The 20,541-nt window shown below is 35.8% G+C and overlaps 1 protein-coding gene across 17 annotated transcripts in view; it reads left to right on the forward strand.

Moving 5' to 3' along the window:
• ERC2 (ELKS/RAB6-interacting/CAST family member 2) overlaps positions 1 to 20,541 on the forward strand; it is a 431,283-nt gene that overhangs the window by 316,287 nt on the left and 94,455 nt on the right. For all 17 annotated transcript variants that reach the window (XR_007206019.1, XR_007206020.1, XR_007206031.1 and 14 more), the window contains one exon: positions 5,082 to 5,147. Coding sequence is in view for 1 of the 17 variants with exons in the window: in XM_048315313.1 (XP_048171270.1) it covers positions 5,082 to 5,108 (27 nt within the window). In the remaining 16 variants the exon portion in view is untranslated. The remainder of the gene's footprint in view (positions 1 to 5,081; positions 5,148 to 20,541) is intronic.

Consider the following 20,541-nt stretch of genomic DNA (forward strand, 5'->3'; position numbering starts at 1 on the left):
TAGGACCTTTTTTGTTTTTTAAGAGTGGGTTTTATAAAGGTACTTGCATGCCACAAAAGTGTGGGGGATTGTGCTGTAACCAGGTTTTGTACATATATTTTTATGAGGTGGCCAGAGAGTAATCCAGAGTTTTGTAGTCTTTGAGTGCACCTACACTGGGATTTTAGTTCTGATCAAGAAGGCAGAGTTGAATCAAATCCTCCTGCTCATTCCCACTTCTTGCACTGTGGTTTATATCCAGATGTGGTGCTGGATTGGGCACCCCAAGTTCCTCTTTGATTCAACTTAAATGAAAGATGCATTCCAGGAGGTCCACCAGCACTGTGAAATTGCTAAAGGGAATTCAGTTTTGGGTGAAATTAATTCAGAATACTCCCCAAGACAGGTGTATTGTACAGAGGAGACTCTCAGAACCATTGTAATGGCTGTAGATCTGTTGCTGTTGGAACACACTGCTAAATAGGACCTCCTACAGCTACTCCGTGTTCACCAGTAATCAAGAATATGCTACATGCAGAGTGGTTCTGAATAGGCTGATAATTTCTGGCATCTGATTATTAAAATTTTGTAGATAGACCTAATTGTGTAGACCCTGATTAGAGTGCTCCTTTGTTTCTAACCTGCTGTGTAAGGTAGCCCCTGTTATCTGAAGGCTGCTGCTGTCAAATTTGCTGCTGACACTGGTGAACCTTAGAGAATTGATGGCTGAGAAGTGTTCCTGCAAAGCTTGCATTGAGATACATGCCAATAACAAAATTGAAAATGTCTCTATACAAGCCTTCTATATCTGTGTGTAGTGTTTTGCAAGCACTGATCTTTAAGCTCCTCATTTTGCAGTATACTTTGAAGCTGTATTTGAGGTTTTGTGGTGATTGGATCAGAGCAGTAAATCGTATTTATTGACAGCAGATACTTCTTTTTAAGGTAGTAAGCAAATATGGTAAATAGCAGCAATAAATAAACAGAAATAGAAAACAGAAATAAAAAAAAAAAAAACCAGAAAAACAGAAAAAAAACCCCCCAGAAATAAAAAAAAAGGACTAGCAAAAGGATGAAATAAAATCAATGAATTTATAATCTATTAATAGCCTTTGTAAAAAAGGCCTTGGTAGTATTTGAGATTATTCCACTGTACTAAAAATACAGGCCCAAATTCGATACTTGGATGTCAGTCCTAAATATTCAAGGCATTCAATGTTCTAAACACTCTGATTGATAACAATTTTATAACAAGTGTGTGTACTAATTTCTCAATTCAAATGGCACCTCTTGAATTTTGTTTTTCCTGTTTCACTTGTCAGTAACTGAGATTTTGCTTTGCGGTTTTTGTCATTGAATTGCTGTTCTTGACCCTATAAAGCAATGATAGATCCAAGTTTAAAAAGCAGTTAATGAACATAAACATTAATGAAAAATTGCTTGATTGTAGTTTATTGTTTGAAAGAGCCATAGATTAATGATTCTGTAGGATACACACTGATACGAAAAACTAAGCATACTTCTGGCATCCTCTGTTCCAATATTAATAAATGATAAGGCATAACTGGAGCTTTCATTTTGCTTCACTGTGTGTCAAGAATGCAAAAATAAGTAGTGAACATCATTTGTCTCAGAACTTCAGTGAAGAATTCTGTATTCTCTCTATTATCTGTTTGCACTGAGGCACTAAATCTTAGCTTCTTGATACAATACTTCATTCATGAAACCTATCAAAATCACAGTCCTGGTTCTTATGTGCTGTTTATCCAGTGCTTTTGGATACTTGTTGCTATCCATACAGAAAAATTTGTAACTGTATGTTAAGATTTACACCAGTTGAGACTGGTTTTGAGATTGCTCTTAGTACTAACAGTTTGAAATCCAGTGATGGTATTGTTTGTTTGTTGGGTTTTTTTATTATTTTTTATTCAATTTTATGTCAAAACAGATCACTGTGCTTAATTTTATGAACATTCTAATCAAAAAAATTGGAAAATATGTAATAAATTTTTTGTGTACTGGGTAAGGTAGATCATGGCACACACATTCTCATTGAAACAGGTGTGAGGAAAAAATGATGGAAGAGGATTTTTATTAATTGCAGCTGTTGAAGGTTAAGTGGACTGTGATCACAATCTGGACCTCTGAATAATTTCTTCATCAAATCTATAATTTTTAAAAATTATTTTGAATATAATTAACTGTATCTTTTAGAGAGTGTCTAAGACTTGATATGAAGTCTTCAAATCATCCAGAAACAATGAGTTACTGAAAAGTGTGTCCTGTATTTGGAGTGTAACTACATCCTCTAAATCTCTATCTAGATTTTTTCTTTGCTAGAGAAAAGAGCTGTCTCCTTTTCTCTATGTTAGTTAATAATGATCAGAAAATCTTTTAGTGTTTTCTGAGGGATCAGTTAGGTTGAGTCTCTTGTTTCTCACTGCCAAGTTTATTTTTCAATAATTTTCTAGCTGTTTCCTGATCTGGTTACAGTCTTTCAAATATTCACAAGAGTGTGACGTGAGCACCAGATGTGTAATTCTCTTAATGGTCCAATGCTGCCATATAGAGATACAGCAAATGTTCTGAGTTTTCTTTCTCTGTCTGTATTTGTCTTGGTAAATCCAACATTGTACCACGTGTTCGTTTCCACCATGACCTGTAAAGACCTTTTTGATGTCATTGATTTCAGAAGCAGTTCCCTTTCTTCTGAGCCTGCCCTAAATGTTTTCCTATTATGAAAGTGGATTCATGATTTCAGGCATATGTGTGTGTCTGATAATATTTATTCAGATAATTCCAAATCTGTTCACTTTTCCAAGAAGACTTTTCAGGCTTTTCTTTCAGATCATGGGAATATGGAACAAGTTTGGGATGAGAAAGAGATCTGTGGATCTCCTTCCTTCTCCAGCAAACATTCATTCTGTGTAGAGATAATTTTTCTGACACTGTGTCATGTGGCACATAATCAAATGCCTTACAGAAATCTCAGCATATTATTTCAAAGCACTTACCTTATCAAAAAGAGTCTCTATGTAATTGGAAAAGATACAAAGTTATTTTGACAGGACTGATACTCAATAAAGCCATGTTGATTGACATTAACTGAGCTCCAGCTTTTAATTTTTTGCTTATTGTATATCAGGATCAGTGTCAAACTGTATAGTCTTTAATTTCCCATAAAACTTTTTACAAATATTTGACAATATTTGATTTTTCAACTCTTCTAGAATTCTGCCAAAAGGAGATTGCACAAATAATTGAAGTAAAAATGACCATCTGCCTGTTTGAAGGATTGCAATGCTTTAAACAGCAAAGCAGCTGTGTGTAGTTAGGGGAGGAGTCACCTGGAAACCTATTGAGTTGTCCATTTTGTTGATTTCTTGCTATTTTTAAGGATATCACCAAAGATTAACCTAATGCATTCTGTTGGTGAAATAGGATCAAACTACTCAGCGGAAAAGAAATCCTTCATCTTTTCTTCAGCCTTTACTCTGGTAAAAGTCTTGTCAACTTGAAAGTCAGTTCAATTAGGGCTAGTGGGCCTGACCAAGAGTGGCTCCTGCAGAATTCAGAGGGAATAGCTTGTGTTTTCACAGAGGGAAACCCAGCTTATTGGAAGTTTTACAGAACCTGTCCCTTTGTTTCAAAAATAAATAAGGATATTCAGGCCTTACTGTGTCTTTGCTTTGTGGTGTATTTGTGCAGATCTTATAACTCAGATGTGTTCCAAGTCAACTTTAAAAAATTTACCCACATTTCTCCTGTGTTAAGTGATAGCTAAGTTTATAGTGGACTGTCAGATTTCTTTACTTAATTCAGCAACATGCAAGGCATCTATCTTAACATCTGGTTTTTAATAACAGTTGACATCTGGGAGCTCTTTTTTATTCCAAGAATGGGTTAGGAACAGTAGTGATACTGGCAGTGTATATTTTCAGGCTAAAATTCCTGTCCATTTCAATCATAATTAATTACCATTCATTTTATTTAGTTTTTAGATTTAATTAAGTGCCAGCAACATGTTACACCAGCTAACTTTCAAGGTTTTGAAATTATAGAATGTATTTTTTTTACGTTTCCAAAATATTAACGGGTGAATTTAAAGATATCTAAAATGATATGATTTTATTTGATTTTGAAATGCTGAGTTAAATGACAAACACTGTGCTGTGCACCTCTGTGTTCTAGAAGCTGTGTCACATCATTGGGCACAGTAGAACTATGTATAGAGACAGCTGTGCACATGCACATTTCTGTGTGTATAGATAAAGAGTCATTGTAAAATTTCAGTTTTAGTTAATGCATCTGGGGAACAACATTTCAATCTCCTGGTTTAGTTCATGTTTCTTATTTTGTTTTTATTTTACTAAAATTAAAGTTTATTTTTATTATTAACTTCAAGTTTATAACACATGTGAACGCTTTCCACTTTCAGCTTATCTGCCATAAATTAATCCCTTTTTAAAACAAATTCAAGAAATTGTTATGAATTTTTGTATTTGTCATGAATGTTATTTATCACTAAAACTCTAAATAAATTAATAAACCTAATTTCAAAACTGGAAAAAAGGGGAATAACTACTTAGTACTATTCAAAAATGTGCATTCAACATTTGTTGAAAAGATAAATTTAATTGGTAGCATGCTGGAAAAGTGTACTTTGCTAATGATAGATTTTTTGGTTATTCAGCAGTTTTGTATCTTGTAACAGAATGTAAGACAATTTGATTAATTTTTTTGCTTACTTAAAAGCTTTGATCTTTTCTTTGCTGTTAATGTTGGTATGAATTGCGTGCAATTAAAAAATAGATAATCTTTTAATATTAAATCTTTTAATCATCTTCCTACGCACTGTTTGAACTGGGAGGGAAAAACTTCTATGTCACTGTTGTTGTTTTTTTGGTTGCTATAGATGCAGATTCTTGTATATGTAACACAAGCTTGTTCAGTTGTTTTCACTGGCTTATATTAAAAAAAAAAAGTCATGTTTTTAACAGCCAAGAAAATTGTATTTTATATGCACCAGTGTAACTAACCTCTCTTTCTTTCATTCCAATGCCAACACCTTCTCTGTGCATCTCCTAATGCCTGGCACCCAGGATGATGAGGAGGGTATATGGGCATAGCCGTTCCTATAAACCAAAGTTCCAGTTTTGTTTTGAGGGGTGAGAAACTCTCTTTTCTCTCTTTTTCAAGTTTCAGTCTAATTGGTGTGGTTCTTTTTATACACTGCATGGAGCTGTGTGTTTCTTGACAAGTGTGTTTGTGAATGCTGTAAGGATGTTTTCTTATATGCAGTGAAAAATGAGAAACTTTGTCTAGAGGTTTAATGGTGTAGTGGTTTAGTTTTTTCATAACTTATTGTGGCTAAAGGTGTAGGTGGGTGCAAAACTTTGAAAGACATCTATTTGTATCTGTTTAAACAATTTTCTTTTCTTCAGTAGGTAAGTTCTTTAAACTAGTATTAATTTGCTTTATCATCTCTAAAGTCCCTGTAGGAGCACTGTAATATCTTTGCAGAATGTGTATGAAAGTTTGATACTTAAGAAATTTTGCCACGGATTGAGCATGCAGTTTCACTCAAACAGAATTTGATATGCATGGAAATACATGAGACTACCTCTTAAGTTGAAATGTTTTAGTGAAATTTTAAAATAAGCAGCAGATGTTTAATAAGGAAAGTGTAATCTCTCTGTGCAATACATGCTCTTTGCCTGAAATATTATGATGGAGTAACATCCATACAATAATTTCCTTGTGATATTCAAGAATACAAAGTGCAGCTTATATTGTTTGTCTCTTAAATTATGAGTAACTACTGTATTGTCATCATGTGTCAGGTACTGGTTTGTGCATATCCACTTGTTTGGGGCTGGCCTTTGGAGCTGTGGGTAATTTGTAGCTCAAGATCACCATGGTCTCAACACTGCTGAGGACACCGGGCTTTGGTGGGTTGCTGGTAGAAAATGTTGCTTGCTACTTCTTACAGGAACAATTTCATTTACCACAATGGGCCTGTTCAGAGGAGAAAAATCTACTCACATAAGTAAAGATTAATGTCTTATTAAAGCTTCCACACGTTATATTGCTTTTGGCATTTTACCATTCTTCCTCTCACACTCTCTCCTATTTTCATAACAAGTAGTATGGTTGAGAGAAATCAAATCTCTCAGTCAACTGAGTGTATATTAAAACACAACATTAATGTAATTAAATTGGGTGTATATCTATCTTACTTTGAAAAGCTTCTATGTATTTGTTTTGTTACTGCACACATCTATCAAAAACTCGTTGTGAACGTGAAGAAAACAAGACACCCAATGAGAATGAACATGAGGAATATATTTTATGTTGGAGAGGAAAATAGAATAGAAACAATTTAATTTTTAAAGTATTTCAACTGAAAGAATGTGGGTTTCTATTAAAAAACTTCACCTTACTGTTTTATACTTTTTATATTTGCCATAATTTGTAGTTTTACAGTTTAAATTATTTAAACTATAATGCATTTCCATTGCAACATGGAACATGTTTATGAACCAAAGCATATTTTTTCCCTTTTAGAGTCTCAAAACCACATTTGATTTGGTTTTAGAAAATTTGTGCACAAAGAGTACAATGATTTTGAAAGCTGGCTGGCAAGAGACTTAGGGAATATTTATTTAGCATTTATTAGAGCAGTGTAAAATAGATTATATGCTTTTGAATTGGAGTTGATTTTTCTTTAAGAGGATTTTTTTCCTACAAAACAGAAAGTGCCGGTATACCGAAACATGTAGCTTCTGAATTTGCTTTGTTCCAAGACTAATTGTTATGATTGATTTATGCAATCAGAGCTTTTCCAGAGGCCATGAGGTGGGACTCTGCCTCAGTAAAGATAGTGCAGGCTGGTCCTCTAATTATTAAGTGAACTCCCTTTAAACTTTACCACTTTGGTGCTCAACTACTACACAGGAGTGACAGGAAATGCTGGTGGAGATGCAGAGTGGCAGGATGAGAAAGTGTTGTAAGGTTATAGAGAGCTGGTTACTCATTAAGGAACAGACAAGGTGTTCAGGGAAATCTCACTGGCCAGCCCATTTGGTAGCAAATGTAGCTGCAGTGCTCAAGTCTTGTTAGAAACAGGATCTTTTCCCCTCTCCTCACCCTTACAGAGGAAAAAAAAAAAGAAAGAAAATCATGAGGTGATGATAAGTTTTAAGAATTAAGCCTATATAGCAATCTGTCATGGGTAACTGAAGCCATGTGACCCTCAGAAAATATGTTTTGTGGCACAGCTGAGGAGTGCAGGTAGAACACAAGTGCTTGTTTTCCCTTTCCAGTTCCAACCACTGAAGTGCAGCAGACACTGGAAAAACAGTTTTGACTTTGCCACAAGCTGTCCATGTGTGTGTAAGAGAGCTCAACACAAAACCTATTTGTACAGTATTTTGTTTGTACAGTGCTGTAGACCTCATTCTGTGTCAGATGTGAAGTTTTAAATGTTTTAAAAGATGCTGAGGAGTGTTTGGACAAATTTATTGTCTGTTACATCCTCAGAACAGGGTTACCTTCACATGTGAAACAAAGAGCAACTGAAGCCTGTGCCTGGCAGCAGCTGAGGTCTAGTGCTTTTGAAAATAGGATCATAAAGCTAGTCTGCTAAATTTGGATTTAGGAGCAGCCCATAAAGTCTGTAAATTTAAAATTTGGCCTTAATAGATACTGTGTAGGCATTCTTCAGGAGGCATCAGTGCCATTCAGCAAAAAACTCCTTCAAAGCAGAAATTGTCTGCAACATGGATGAAAGAATATTGCTCAGGCAAATATTTGCTGTTCACTTCTAACTATTGGATGTGTTTCATATGCTTCAGGGAGGAGGAGGAGAAGGCTGTTACAAAACAAATGTGGTGCCTAGATTTGTCTTTGCTGAGGTGTGGTGAACAGTTCTCTCTCAAGATGTTCTTGCTAACAGCAGTGCAAAGCACAACAAAATTTTGTCATGTTGCTATATAAGATATGTTTAAAGACATTAACTATTAGCTATTGTTCTGCTTTTTGTTTTCATTAATTCAAGTTATGACTTTTGTAAATTATTTTTCTTTTTGTTTGGATATTCTGTTTAGCCTGTTTAGGAAAAAACATGTTAACCTTGAAATGAGCATCAGTATCATGCAAGGCAAGGGAAAAATAAGGAGCATGACTGTTTGCAGTGTTCATTTTAACTTTCTCATTGAGTGTGTGAATACCAGCTCTATGCTTAATTAGAAAAATGGGTGTTGCTACACAGACTGGAGCCCAAGGGCATTTTGGATTTGTGAATTTTTAGGCATGGTTGTTGTTTTACTGTAACTTAGTTTTTACTAAACAAAAGGAGGAACCTCCCAAGCAATGTTTGTTTTGCAAATGGACAGATTTGTGACTAGTCTTTATTCTTGTTAAAATACTTTAATTCTTAATGGAAGACATGTATAGCTTTTATTTTTATTGGGACATTTTATATTAGTTAAAGAAAAGTTACCTTTCTTTTCTTCTTGAAGATTTTATTACTACTGCTAATATTTTTGGGTTTTAATTGCTCGCTGCTGAAGTCAGAGGGTTTTCATTAAAAGTAGGAATTTGTTTAGCTGTATGTATTTGGTTACATTTTATTGATTATATACTGGAAATGTGTCAATGACTTGACATGAGAGTTAAGGCTGGAAGTTGAAGCCCTGGGCCTGTTAGAGTTAATGAAAGCCCTGTTATTTATTTCAGTACTGTTCAGTTTTCACTCAGAGCAGTTTCTTCCTTTTGATTGTTCTTTTCATAGTAGAAAAGCACCTGTGCATATACACAAATGTATTCTCAAATTATTTGTATGAACTAGATGTTCTTTGACAGGCATTTATCTCATCTTAAACATTGTATTTATGAGACACCAAATCATCCTCATGTCTAGCTGTAGAAACATATTATATAAATTCACTAGTTTTTTGTCTGTCACTTCTGTTTCAGCTGTGAGAGTCAGGCCATTCTGCCTGAACTTTGGCCTCAGCTTTTTCATTGCAGGTGCAGAAGGTGTACAAAAAAAATAAAATGTAGCAGATGAACTGAACTTGAAAGCTTTTGATGTAGTCAGTCTGAAGACAACAATCACAGGGCCTACCATCATCATCAGTCGTGCTCTTTTATACTCTTCCATAGTAAAAATAAATAACATACCAGAGCAATTTTAAACACTGTAAAAAGTGAGAAAAGGCTGTGTGTGTTTTCACAGCTTTCATCTTTGTTTTGAAATACTATGGTTGCTGTAAACTGGAGTAGTTAATTGCTGATTTCGCAAAAGTAATCAAATAATCTCGCTGTTTAAAATCTGAAGCTAAGCTGACATCTTGAAAAGAAGTAGCAAAAATCTGCTCTAAAGATGTGAATTCAATGATGAATTGCATTGTGTTGGATTTCAATTCTACAAATTATCATGGAATATGTGAAATTGCTATTATTTTATTTGTCTTGAAAACAGTTTCGAAGAGTTGTTGGTGAATATTAGGGTATGTGAATGTGGTACTGCCTGCAGAGCATTCTGATTGGAAGGTCCTGGTTTGTTTGGAAGCAGAATTACCTCCTGACCTAATCAAAGGTTATATGACATAAACTTTTAAATGTAAGATTTTATAATTTAATACTAAAAGATTAAACCCCCCAGTTTTAAATAAATGAGATTTATGTAAATTGCTCTGCGAAGCTTATGGAAAAATACAAGAGAAAGTGTTCATCAAAGTACCAAAAATATATACCTAATTAAAGTCTCCTAGTATCTATTTTTAGTATTCTATTAGTTACAATGCCATAATGCCACTTTGAAAGTAAGAAAAAAAAGTAAGACAACCTCCCTGTGCTGACCTATGTAACATCAATGAAATACCAGTTGTCATTGCATTTGTCTCATGGTTTCCTCAAGGAAAACCTCTGCTAGGTGATGACTGCTGTCGGAGATAGCCAGTCCTACCAGCCACAAGCCTGGAGCCAGTCTGGAGTCACATCCACGCTGTCTCTTATTCTTTCTGCTCTTCTGGCTCTGGTTTCTGAAGCAAATTTTCAGATCATGCACCTTCAGTAATGGAAACACATCTTCAGGGAGTGGTGTCTAGAACTGAACTGAGGGAGGTGTCGTTGCAAAGAAACAAATAAACAGAACCATTTGGCTGTTCCAGCAGGTGTCCTTGCATACTCCTTTCCTTTTTCTGACAGAGTAAAGGCATTGGGAATGATGTGATTGTCTTGAGTATGAGCCTTAAATCTGTGGCTGAAACAAGATAATTTATGAATAATTCTACAACAGAGTAAAAATGCAGAAATCTAAGAAAAATATTTGTTCATGTGATTTAATTAAGTTCAGTAATCAGCATCTTAGGAACATTGTTTTGACAATATGTAGCTATTTGTATACTTGTGCTCTAATAGTAAATATTAATGTAGTGGATTAGAAATAGCTAAGATATGCCTGTTAATATTTCTGATTTCTCTATACTGTCCCACTCTAATCATCTGTTTTGGCAACAATATTCTCATTTGTTAAAAAAAATCTCGTGTGCTAATTGCTTATTTTAAATTGTGATGGAGAGTCCCTGCATATCAAAAATGGCAGAGCCTTGCTGTTTCATTTTATTTCTGTTTTGATCTTTGCTTTATAGACAGTTAACCCGTGAAAATGTGTATAGGTCTGTTTTCCAGAAGAGCCATGATGATTTTACTGGTCCCCTCCTGGAGCCTTTCAGCACATCTGGCTGGCCAGACCACGAGCTCTTCTTCAGCTTGGCTCTGAGTTCTACCAAAGTCAGCCAAGCTAGCTAAACAGTTTATGTACTAGTTTTATTTTAAACCAGATCTTTTTGACTAAAAGGAGTATGCTACTCGTTTGAACAGCATTACTGGAGGATTAGAAGAGGTCATGGTCTTACAGGGGAAAGGGATGAGAAACTGAAATCCTTCCACAGCACACCTGAATGTGGGTGAGGAAATCTGTCCCCAGCCTAAGCCATGCAGCTGTGCCAGCTGAGGATGGTATTGCCACCCACCATTACCCACTTACTGCTATTCTTCTGCTGAGATTGTAACCCCCCAGATCCATCAGCAGAAGAAATCAATCCCTTATCAACTGCACTCCAGGTTAGCATAAGCAGTGTTGAGTAGCTACTCATCAGGGCAGCCTGGCTGTGGTTGCCTGGTGTGGATGAGAGAGCACGTGGAGCAGTGATAAGATGGCAGGGGCAGAGCAGCCAGTGGCACTAACATCTTCAAGTGGAAAAGCTTCATCTGGAAGAGAATTATATCCATAAGTTAAAAACAAAAGGACCCTTCCTGAAATCACTTTATCTTCAAAGGCTCTAGCACCAATTTAGGTAATCAGGTTATTAAAATAATTTCAATTTATCCAGTGCTGTTTTCTTGTTGAACTAATCAGAATCAGAAACTCTTTGTTCATTTTGCAGATAGACATATTTCTACCAGATGCAAGCATGGAGATCAGTAATAAATGATATTTTCCGTGGAGCTATAATTTTGGAGAGTAAATCTGTGTTACATTTTAGGAAAGCTAGTTCTTCTTGCTGCTTTTTTGGTTGGGATTTTTTGATAGATCTTGCAACAAGCTTTTTCTGAGCCAGTTATAGTAATAATATGATTAATTTTCTCACACATGGTTCTGGGGCCTTGAAATTAGGTGATAAATCTCAAACAAAGCTGGAAGCTTACAAATGGCTACTGTTCCTAATGTGGCTGAGGCCAAAATCTGAGTTTGCTGGAGCCATCAAAGCAGCACAGGCACATTCTTTGTGTCGTGTTTTACATCTGCTGACCTGGCCTGCTTGTGAGCTTTTCATGAGGATTCATTTTAGCCCTAAGAATATGGAGAGGGTCGAATGTAAACACTGAGGTAAGTTTTTAATGATTTAGGAATTCTGTTATCTAACGTGATTTTGATTATGGCAGTTAGAGGCTTTAGGTCTGACTTAGGTTGGTTCTGTAGGCCTATAGGAATTTATACCTGGGTAAGTAATAACAGATTCCAACATTCTGATTGAACTGAGTTGTGTTCAAGCCTTCTGCACTGAAAGTGCTACAAGATTGCCTTTATGTTTTTTCAAAGTAATTGAATATTGTATCCTTACCTGCATTAATTGCAGGGCAAAAAACTGATAAAGGTTTCTTTTCTTCAATGCTAGGCTGCTGAAAGAAGTTTTTTTTACCAAGTTTCTAAATTCTCTTGTGTGCCTTACTCTACGTTGCAGCTGTGATATAAATCTGTGATTAGATTTAATGAAAACATAACTCCTTATCCACCCTATTTAACTTACACTATGTCTGGGACTGACAAAATTGTTGAGAAATTTACGTAGATCCTGCAGCACTTATTTGTAAAATAATTATGCATGGTCGGACATTTTTTAAAAAAACTTTTTAAACTGCTTGAATTTTAGGTGCTTTTCTTCACCAGATTTCTGTACCGAACCACATTCAGCTTTTAATCCATCTCTTATACAGTTAATCTTCTAAGAGATCTTACTCTTCATTTGTAAATTTGCCTTATTTCCAAAGTTAGTGGCAGAAAATTTAATAAGAAACTGTTGTATTGTTGTTTTATAATTGACACGAGCTATTTCACAGTTGCAGTGTTGCAAATCTCTTTACCTTGAGGCTTATAATCTATTTCCACTGTGTAATTAATCAATGGAAGCATATTTAGAACTAGAATGACCCTTCATTTTAAGGAAAATGAATAATCCTCAAAAATATCTGCTAGTAGTAATAGTTCTTAGAATTGAACCTGTCAACCAAAAAAGCCTGCAACTGATTGCAAGTGAGAAAAGAGCCCATTCTCAGAGAGCTAATTCCTTTTTTTTCCAGTTATCTCTTTTACTTAATAAGTTTTCTAATTTTTAATTAGAAGAAGTGAATACAACTTGTTCAAAAATTGTCTTCGGATACCTTTTCTTTTGGTTTTGTGGGAGAGGGCTTACTATGAAAACTACTGAAGTTGTGTGTGAATCCTCCACAGATACAGTCTTACTGCTTGAAGGAAGTTTGAAAAGTTTTATCTGGAAATGATCCTTCACTATAAAAATCAGAAGAAACTCAGAACCTTTTCTTTCCCTCTTGAAAGCAGTGTAGCTCCAAAAATGTACTTTAAACAAGCTGAGTGAGAAACCCCTGCCTTAGTTACAGAAAAAAGATACAGTACAGAGAAAAAAACATGAGCTCTGGCTTTATTTGACTGCTGTTAGCACCAAGACAAAATGAATACTGTCAACTCTACTTTTACGAATGTGCTCTGTTTTTCCTTGAGGATTGATAGGTTTAAATGTACTGATTCTCTCCTCGAGTCTGTCCGTCAAACTTTGATCTGATGCTGAAGTGTTCAAAAGCTTCATGCATTGCAGGGTTTCAGCAAACTTGATCTTACAGGTTTAATTTAAATATTGTTTCCATTTTGAAGTCTGTCATATGGGTGTACCACAAAGAGTGTTTGGTTTTAGCCCTGATGTCTTGAGTGGTGGTATGCAGCAAGGAACAGAATACTTGGAATAAAGAAAAATCCTGAAATGAATCCCTCCAGCTATGGGCCAGTTGAGAGTGAGAGAGACAGGATGTAAAGTAAAACCAGTATGTCTCCCTTTGATCAAAGGATAGATTCCCCACCACCACCCAGCAGGTGATTAACACATCAGTACATTCTCCCCTAAATGGGTGGAGGGACAAAGCTGAGTATCTGCTTAGCACCCATAAGGCAAACTTCAGTTAATAACTGATGTTAGAAATATTTCAAATGCTGTCTTTGTGCATTCAGATTCATGGTTTTATGTGATCCGATGCATGTAAGGGCTGCTAAATTGTCTTAGAATATGAACTTCTCTAAAGGAAGAATTGCTAAGCACCTTATGAAACTGCATTTTTATTTTCAGAAAAAAAGCTCTTTCCACATGTAAGTGGTTACATATTTTTCATTTGTGTATGCCTTCTATATTTTGAAAAATTCATTAATAATCAACTGCACCATGAGTTTGGAGTATGGTGCAACAGCCCTGCAGGGTGTGGTGGTACATGATTTTTTACATAAAAGCTGCTCAGAAACAGACTTGACCAGCTGGAAGATCTGAAAGCCACAGACTGTTTTTACTTCAGAAGTAATGACAGTGGGTGTTCCAATTTTTTTTCTTTTCCTGAAACTATTATACTGGGTTTAGAAATCTTTGTTTTCTCATGGTTTCATCATATTTTATTTATTAAGTGCCAAATACATGTTTGTTGAAGAAGAAGAATGTAGCACATGAAGCTTCCACCATCCTGGAGAATTTACAACGCAGCAACACATTGATGTCAGTAAACTCTGTCATTGTCCTGCTGACTTTTTGAGGACAAGATTTCACACCAGAACTTTTGGAGAGAATGTCAGCTATGCTGTTCTCATTTTCATGATTTTGACTCTCTTTGCAGTATCAATCAGAATGCAATGACCAAAATCTAAATATCACACACATTTGCTGTATTCTACTCTGAGTATGATAGAAAAGTCTTATCAATGTGTCTTTTTAATAAGTAGCCTCACTTGAGTTGCCTGATGGAACATAATCTGAAGAAAAAATTTATTAAGAATGAATTTTAGCACAAATATTTTTATGTGAAGGATAATCAAATCATCAGTCTCACCAAACAGGATCTAGCACAGACCATCATTCAGAGACCAGTTAGCTAATTGCTAATCCCAGTTGTTTCTTTTTTTCCTTAATTTTATTGTGTGAGATCAAATGTAGATATACATATGACACAGATGGCTTTTACTAGGATCCTGCAAACACCAATTAAAGCATTTATCCCGTTGCCTAAGAACTCTACATTTTTTTAATATCATGATGGAATTTTTGAAACAGAGAGGGATCCATTGCCAGATTCTAAACCAACATGGAATAAATAAATCTAAAATCAAAAAGGATGCAAATATTCCAGAAATCAAGTGTGGGGGTGGTCTTCTAGAAAATAAAGCTCCCAAATCTATGAAAGCTGCACTGGTTATTGGCTTTGTTTCAAGACTACACTGTGGTTGGTCCAAATTGTGTGCCTTGACATTGGTCTTATAATGCAATTTTAGCAAGCTTCAGTATAAGAAAAATATTGTTTATCAGCCAATCACTTTTCCTTTGATTAAAAGCAATAGTTGGAATATAAAACCTCCAAATCGGCAGGATAGGTGTTTGACAAATTAATGTAATTTAATAAGATGGACTAACACTGGTTTAAAATGTTATTTACATATTGTTTTTCTACATTCTTCCCAGAAGTGGTGGGTAGAGCATGCAGAGTTTGCAAGAACAAATTAGTCTCTTGTCAAATGTTTCCAAGACTGATGGTCAGGTAGTTCCAACAGTGTAGTTTTTAAATGATGACAGATAAAGGCTTTGTGGCAAGGTGAAAACAAGTGCTGAGAATCAGAATGATTTATTCTGTGTCTTTGGGGGCTTTTTTAATAGTAGAAAAACTGCTTTCTTCTTCAGTGCCCAGTTTTATGTTGCATTATGATTTTCGCTCGAGACTCCATCTTTTATGACACACTGCTCAAAGCCATGTCACGATACAGCTTTGACAAAGCATCACCAATGGTGAGTGCAGCCCTGGCTGCCAGTCACACGGGCCCTGAGCAGGTCAGCTCTGTCCTGAATATCCCGGGGCTGAATTCTTGTTTGCATTTCCTTTACAGAAAGCCTGCGGTTGTTATTACACCTGCTGGTGTTCAGTGTCACTGACCTCTCACCTAAAGCACGATCAGGTGCTCTTTTTTAACAGGCAATCTGGCATCCAGCCTACTTCAATTAGGTTCATTTGTCATGTACTCCTATCTGCCAGCAAGCAAACTGGGGAAAAAGAGGTCAAAGTAGGGATTTTTCAAATGTAAATGTTTCCTGCAAGCTGCTGTTGAAACTTAGACATGTCATTCAAAATGCGTGTTGCTGCCTGCCCGCTCGCTCAGCAGACGAATTGTCTTTTAGGAGGGCTTGCTTTTCTCAGTGTCTTTGCAAGTGTTGTCTGGGGTTGTTGCATGCATATTCCTATTGCCAAGTATTGTTGCAGGCAATAAATAAATCACTGTATTTAAAGCATATTTCACCCAGATGCTGCTTTGAAATACCGAATGAAAATTCGGGGGGTGAGGGGGAAGTTTTAAACCACTAACAGGAAGTGGGGTCATGCAAAAGTATCCCAGTGTCTTGTTACAACCAGTGCTGTTTTTATATGGGATGTGTTCAAATTTATATTACGGTATGGTATTAAATCTGCATTTTAACTTTTAAAAAATTTGTCTCCCGTTATGGTTTGGGGTTTTTTTACTTGGCTTTGGTCTTTGTCTTTTAGGTTTCTTTTGCTAATTTAGTTCCTAGGGCCACCACATGAGTAACATAGTAGGCATTTCTGGTACTAGATGATCTTTTAAAACTTAGTGATAGTTAATGTCCTGAAGAATTTTGTGGATTCTGTGAAATTACTAAATGTTTCAATGCCTGTGACAACACTACAGCTTGTGTAAGGTAATGGTCCTTGAATCAAAATTACTGCAGGAAGACGCTGCTATCCCCAGGAACTGAAGTGAAGCATGATGAGGTAGCAGAAAATATTCTTACTGCCTTAGAGAATAATAATTTCTTTTTGGTTTTGCCATTCTTATACAGGAACTGCAACTTCATCAAAGAGCTATACAGTTGTGCTTGGATCAAGATTTAGCAGTTTTGGCTAAATAATGTGCTGGCTTTTTTGTTCTGCTTTTTCGTTCCCACTGCTTGTAGTGGGGAGTAAGGGTTTGGCCTGGTGAGATGGGAGTGAGAAGGAAGAGATTGGTTGTGAAGTTGGGAATTGGCTTTCTGGGACTGCAGGTTGAGAATAAGAGCCTTCTCCAAACCTGTGATTTTTGTATGTGATTAAGAGACACACCTGCAGTCCTGAGTGTGTTTTCAGCAGGGGGAAGTAGGAAGGAGCTGGAGAACTGAGTTAGTTTTAGCACAAGGGCAGGGCGTAGTTTGTTTTGGCAGGATTGAAGTTCTGAGATGGAGTGAAAAGGTGAATGGCAAAACAGGTTATTTGGGTTATGTCCAATGAAAGGGGTAGGTAAACTGTGTGCTAAGAGCATTAGGGGTAGAATTAGGATACAGGGAGAACAGCAAAGGACTGAGAAATAGAAAAATAGTCATAATTTCTATCAACTCTTCAAGTTAGTCTTTGGTGGATTTCCCCCATTATTCTTTTGAATTCCTTTTGTTTCCATTTTCTCTTCTTTTCCTTTTCTCATGTTCTTTCCCCCTTATCTTTGGATCATCTCACTTGAAAATACAATTTATTTATTGTGTCTTTGCTATACTTCATAATCTGCATTCCTACCCCATATCAAACTTATTTTCTCCCAGTTAAAAGCATGACTATTGCAACCTCAGGTATTCAGTTATTAATTTGAGGAAATATATGTAAAATAGATAATCTACCTTTTGCTTCTATTTCCTTATTTCATAATTTAACTTTTCTAATAGTTTGTTTTAATTAATTTGGTTAGATACCCCAAATAGTCAAATTACCATTATTTGTAATTTACTTTTGCAGGTCTGTAAAATGAACAACACAGAGCTGAAACCTCAAAGCAGGAAAGGACAGGGAGGTGAGGTCTAGAACACAAAGGAGGAGGAGGTTTTCCTCCTGCCTTTGGTCTGTGTAGTGCTAAAGCAGCTTTTGTTTTGATGATTACTTCAGGCTATGAATGTGAAAGCCCCTGCAGAAAACTGACTTTCAGAATAGAAAACAGTTGTTTTATTCATCACTAAAGGTAATAACTGACACATATAAACTGTCTGCTACTCTAGGTGAGTCACTATGCAAAAGTTTTAATACAAAATAAACTGCCTGGGATTTAGTATGGATGGAGATGTAGCATACACATCATCTTGCCAGCCCAAAGAAGGATCTTCTGAAAGGGTCTTCCAATAGAGTTAGACAATTTATATTGATTATGTTACTACAATAAAGCACAACAAAAACTATGTAGGCAGTAAGAAATACTCATAATTGGCACAGTGACTTAAATGATCTTCAATCACATACAGAACAGAGCATAGAGAAAAAAGTAGCTGAAGAACAGGTCAAATTTTAAGTAAAAAAACCCACAGCTAACTCTTGAACCAGTAGTATTGTAACTGATATTGTTTGTTTCAGATACTTTTATTTGCTTTCGTGAGCTACCAATATCACATGGACAGTGAGAACTTTGCTTCTTTCTTTGTGGTTTTTTGTCTGTTCTCACAAAAGCTCTACTCCCTCAGAAAAGACAAAAAAATTGTTCTTTTGTTCTCCACATCTAACTGAAACTATACTGGAAAAAACATCTTATCTGATTTTTCTTCTTGTCAGATATCTAAATTCAGTGAGTTAGGCAGGCTGCATTGGGTTTTGAATTTGTTTTTCTTAAGAATTGTCCATTAATGGATGGAGAATTCTGACATATATAATGGATTTAGAAATACACATGTACAATGCAGTTAGATATAGAACATAAAATACAACAGATAATAAGATTAGAGATTTGCTTTTATTACTTAATGAGTTTTTGAATTGACCCCCCCCCAACTTTTCAAAGTTAATAATACCCTGTCTTCTGTTTTCCACTTGGTGAGAGGTAGAATAAAGAGCTTGAAAAGTCTTCACAGAATTTAACTAATTCTAGATAATTTTCAGGCACTAAGGAGTGATCAGGACAGGTGTAGGAAGTTGTATAGAAGATAAAGTCAATTGCTTTTTCCCTCAGTGTGGATGGAGCATCATTGACACTATGGTTTTCATTTCTAAGAGCCAGGGCCTGGTCTGCCAGCTGCCTTCTCTGCTGGTCTCTCCACTCTACAAAGACAGTCAAGGGCTGCTGCTTGGCAGACTTTCAAGTCCACTCCAAATGCAGTTTAGTCCTAGGAATCCATCCTACTGTTCTCCCTCCAAACAAGCAGATGCATCCTAATTTCTGTTTGTCTATTTTCCTGTAGAACATGACAAAGAGATTTTAGAAAGAATCTGAAAATGGAGAGTGCACAGATTTACTCTAAAGAAATCAGGAATGACTCAAGATTTTGGGTGTGTGGTAGAGAAAGAATTTTGGATCCTTATTGCCAGTTTCCAAGGCAACTGCTGAAGTCAGTCATGAACACTTGTACTCACTTCAGCAATTTCTGGCAGAGACAGTGTTATATTGTATAGGACAGCTTGTATGATATCCAAAACAGGACAATAATTTGGAAACAATAGAAGAATTTGGCACTTATTAATCTGTAGGGTGTGCACATAGTTTAGATAACTTTGCAATGTGAAATCTCTGTGCTTAGAGTCAATAATCAAAAGCTTTACAGATTTAGCAGAAAGAATTCCATTTTAAAACAAAATTAACATGTCATAAAAAAAATCTCAACATGAACCTGGAATGCAGTATGATGTAGTGCACCAAGGCTTACATGTCCAAATCCTTTTTTGTCCCCTTTTCTGAACACAAAGGCCAGTGCACACATGCAAATTGAAAAAATGAATCAAATGTAAGTTAAGCATCAGTATGTTTGGTGCAGGTGATTTCACATCTCTATTTGAAATATATTGATTTCCTTAAATTACTGTGACATGGTCATTTACATTTATTATAATGTTGTTTTTACAAACTGTCATTGACAGCAGATGAAGGCATCTCATGCTTATATAAGTACTTATATATTCTTTTGATAGCTGCTTTCTTGCCACTTGACAGCTACTAAATTTCCCGTCTGATTTTCTTAGAATTGTGCACAATTTGCATTACTGTAGTGTAAGAGCTGTATCATGGTAAAGAACATGACCAAAATGCCCATACACCATCAAAGAATTCCCAATGCTAAAAAACTGTGAGAGGGTTTGATTCACCAGGTTTAAACTGTCTTTATGTCCAGGCAGAAATCAGCTCTCCCGGATTCCAGATCAGGTCTGTAGTGTTTTCCCAAGGGTTTGCCACTTAGTAAAAAGGCAGCTTGTTGTGCAGAAGTCTTAAAAGTATAAACTCAGCTATTTTGGTTTTGTGGTTAGGACAGTGCTGTTTATTGAGTTTCCAGGTAAGAATCTGGTAGGTTATCTAGCACTCAATAAATTACAATATGGCCATTGAGCTAAAAAACCCCCAAGATACCTGCAGTGTCATCACTAGGAATTAATCAACTGGTCAATCTGCTTATTTAAAACAATAATTCAAAAACTATGAGATGCCTTGTAGCACGACTTCCTGGTTCTATAAGGGCATTTTTGCATTTGCCTCCTATTTACAACAACTTCAAAGAAAACACATTAACTGCCTGCACATATATGCTATGATTTGTTGGGTTATTTTTATATTTGCAAGCACACTCTAAGTCTAAGTTGTAAATATATTGTACTAATTAGATTAGCAATTTTCTCATTATTTTGTTTTCTGAAAGCTTGAAAATTTGACATACATTGAAAAATAAATATATTAACATTTGAGGTTGAAAGAATGCATGTCATGGCTCTTTCTTTAGTGATTAAGATTTA

Source organism: Corvus hawaiiensis, chromosome 11 (assembly GCF_020740725.1).
Source record: "Corvus hawaiiensis isolate bCorHaw1 chromosome 11, bCorHaw1.pri.cur, whole genome shotgun sequence".
Classification (NCBI taxonomy): domain Eukaryota; kingdom Metazoa; phylum Chordata; class Aves; order Passeriformes; family Corvidae; genus Corvus; species Corvus hawaiiensis.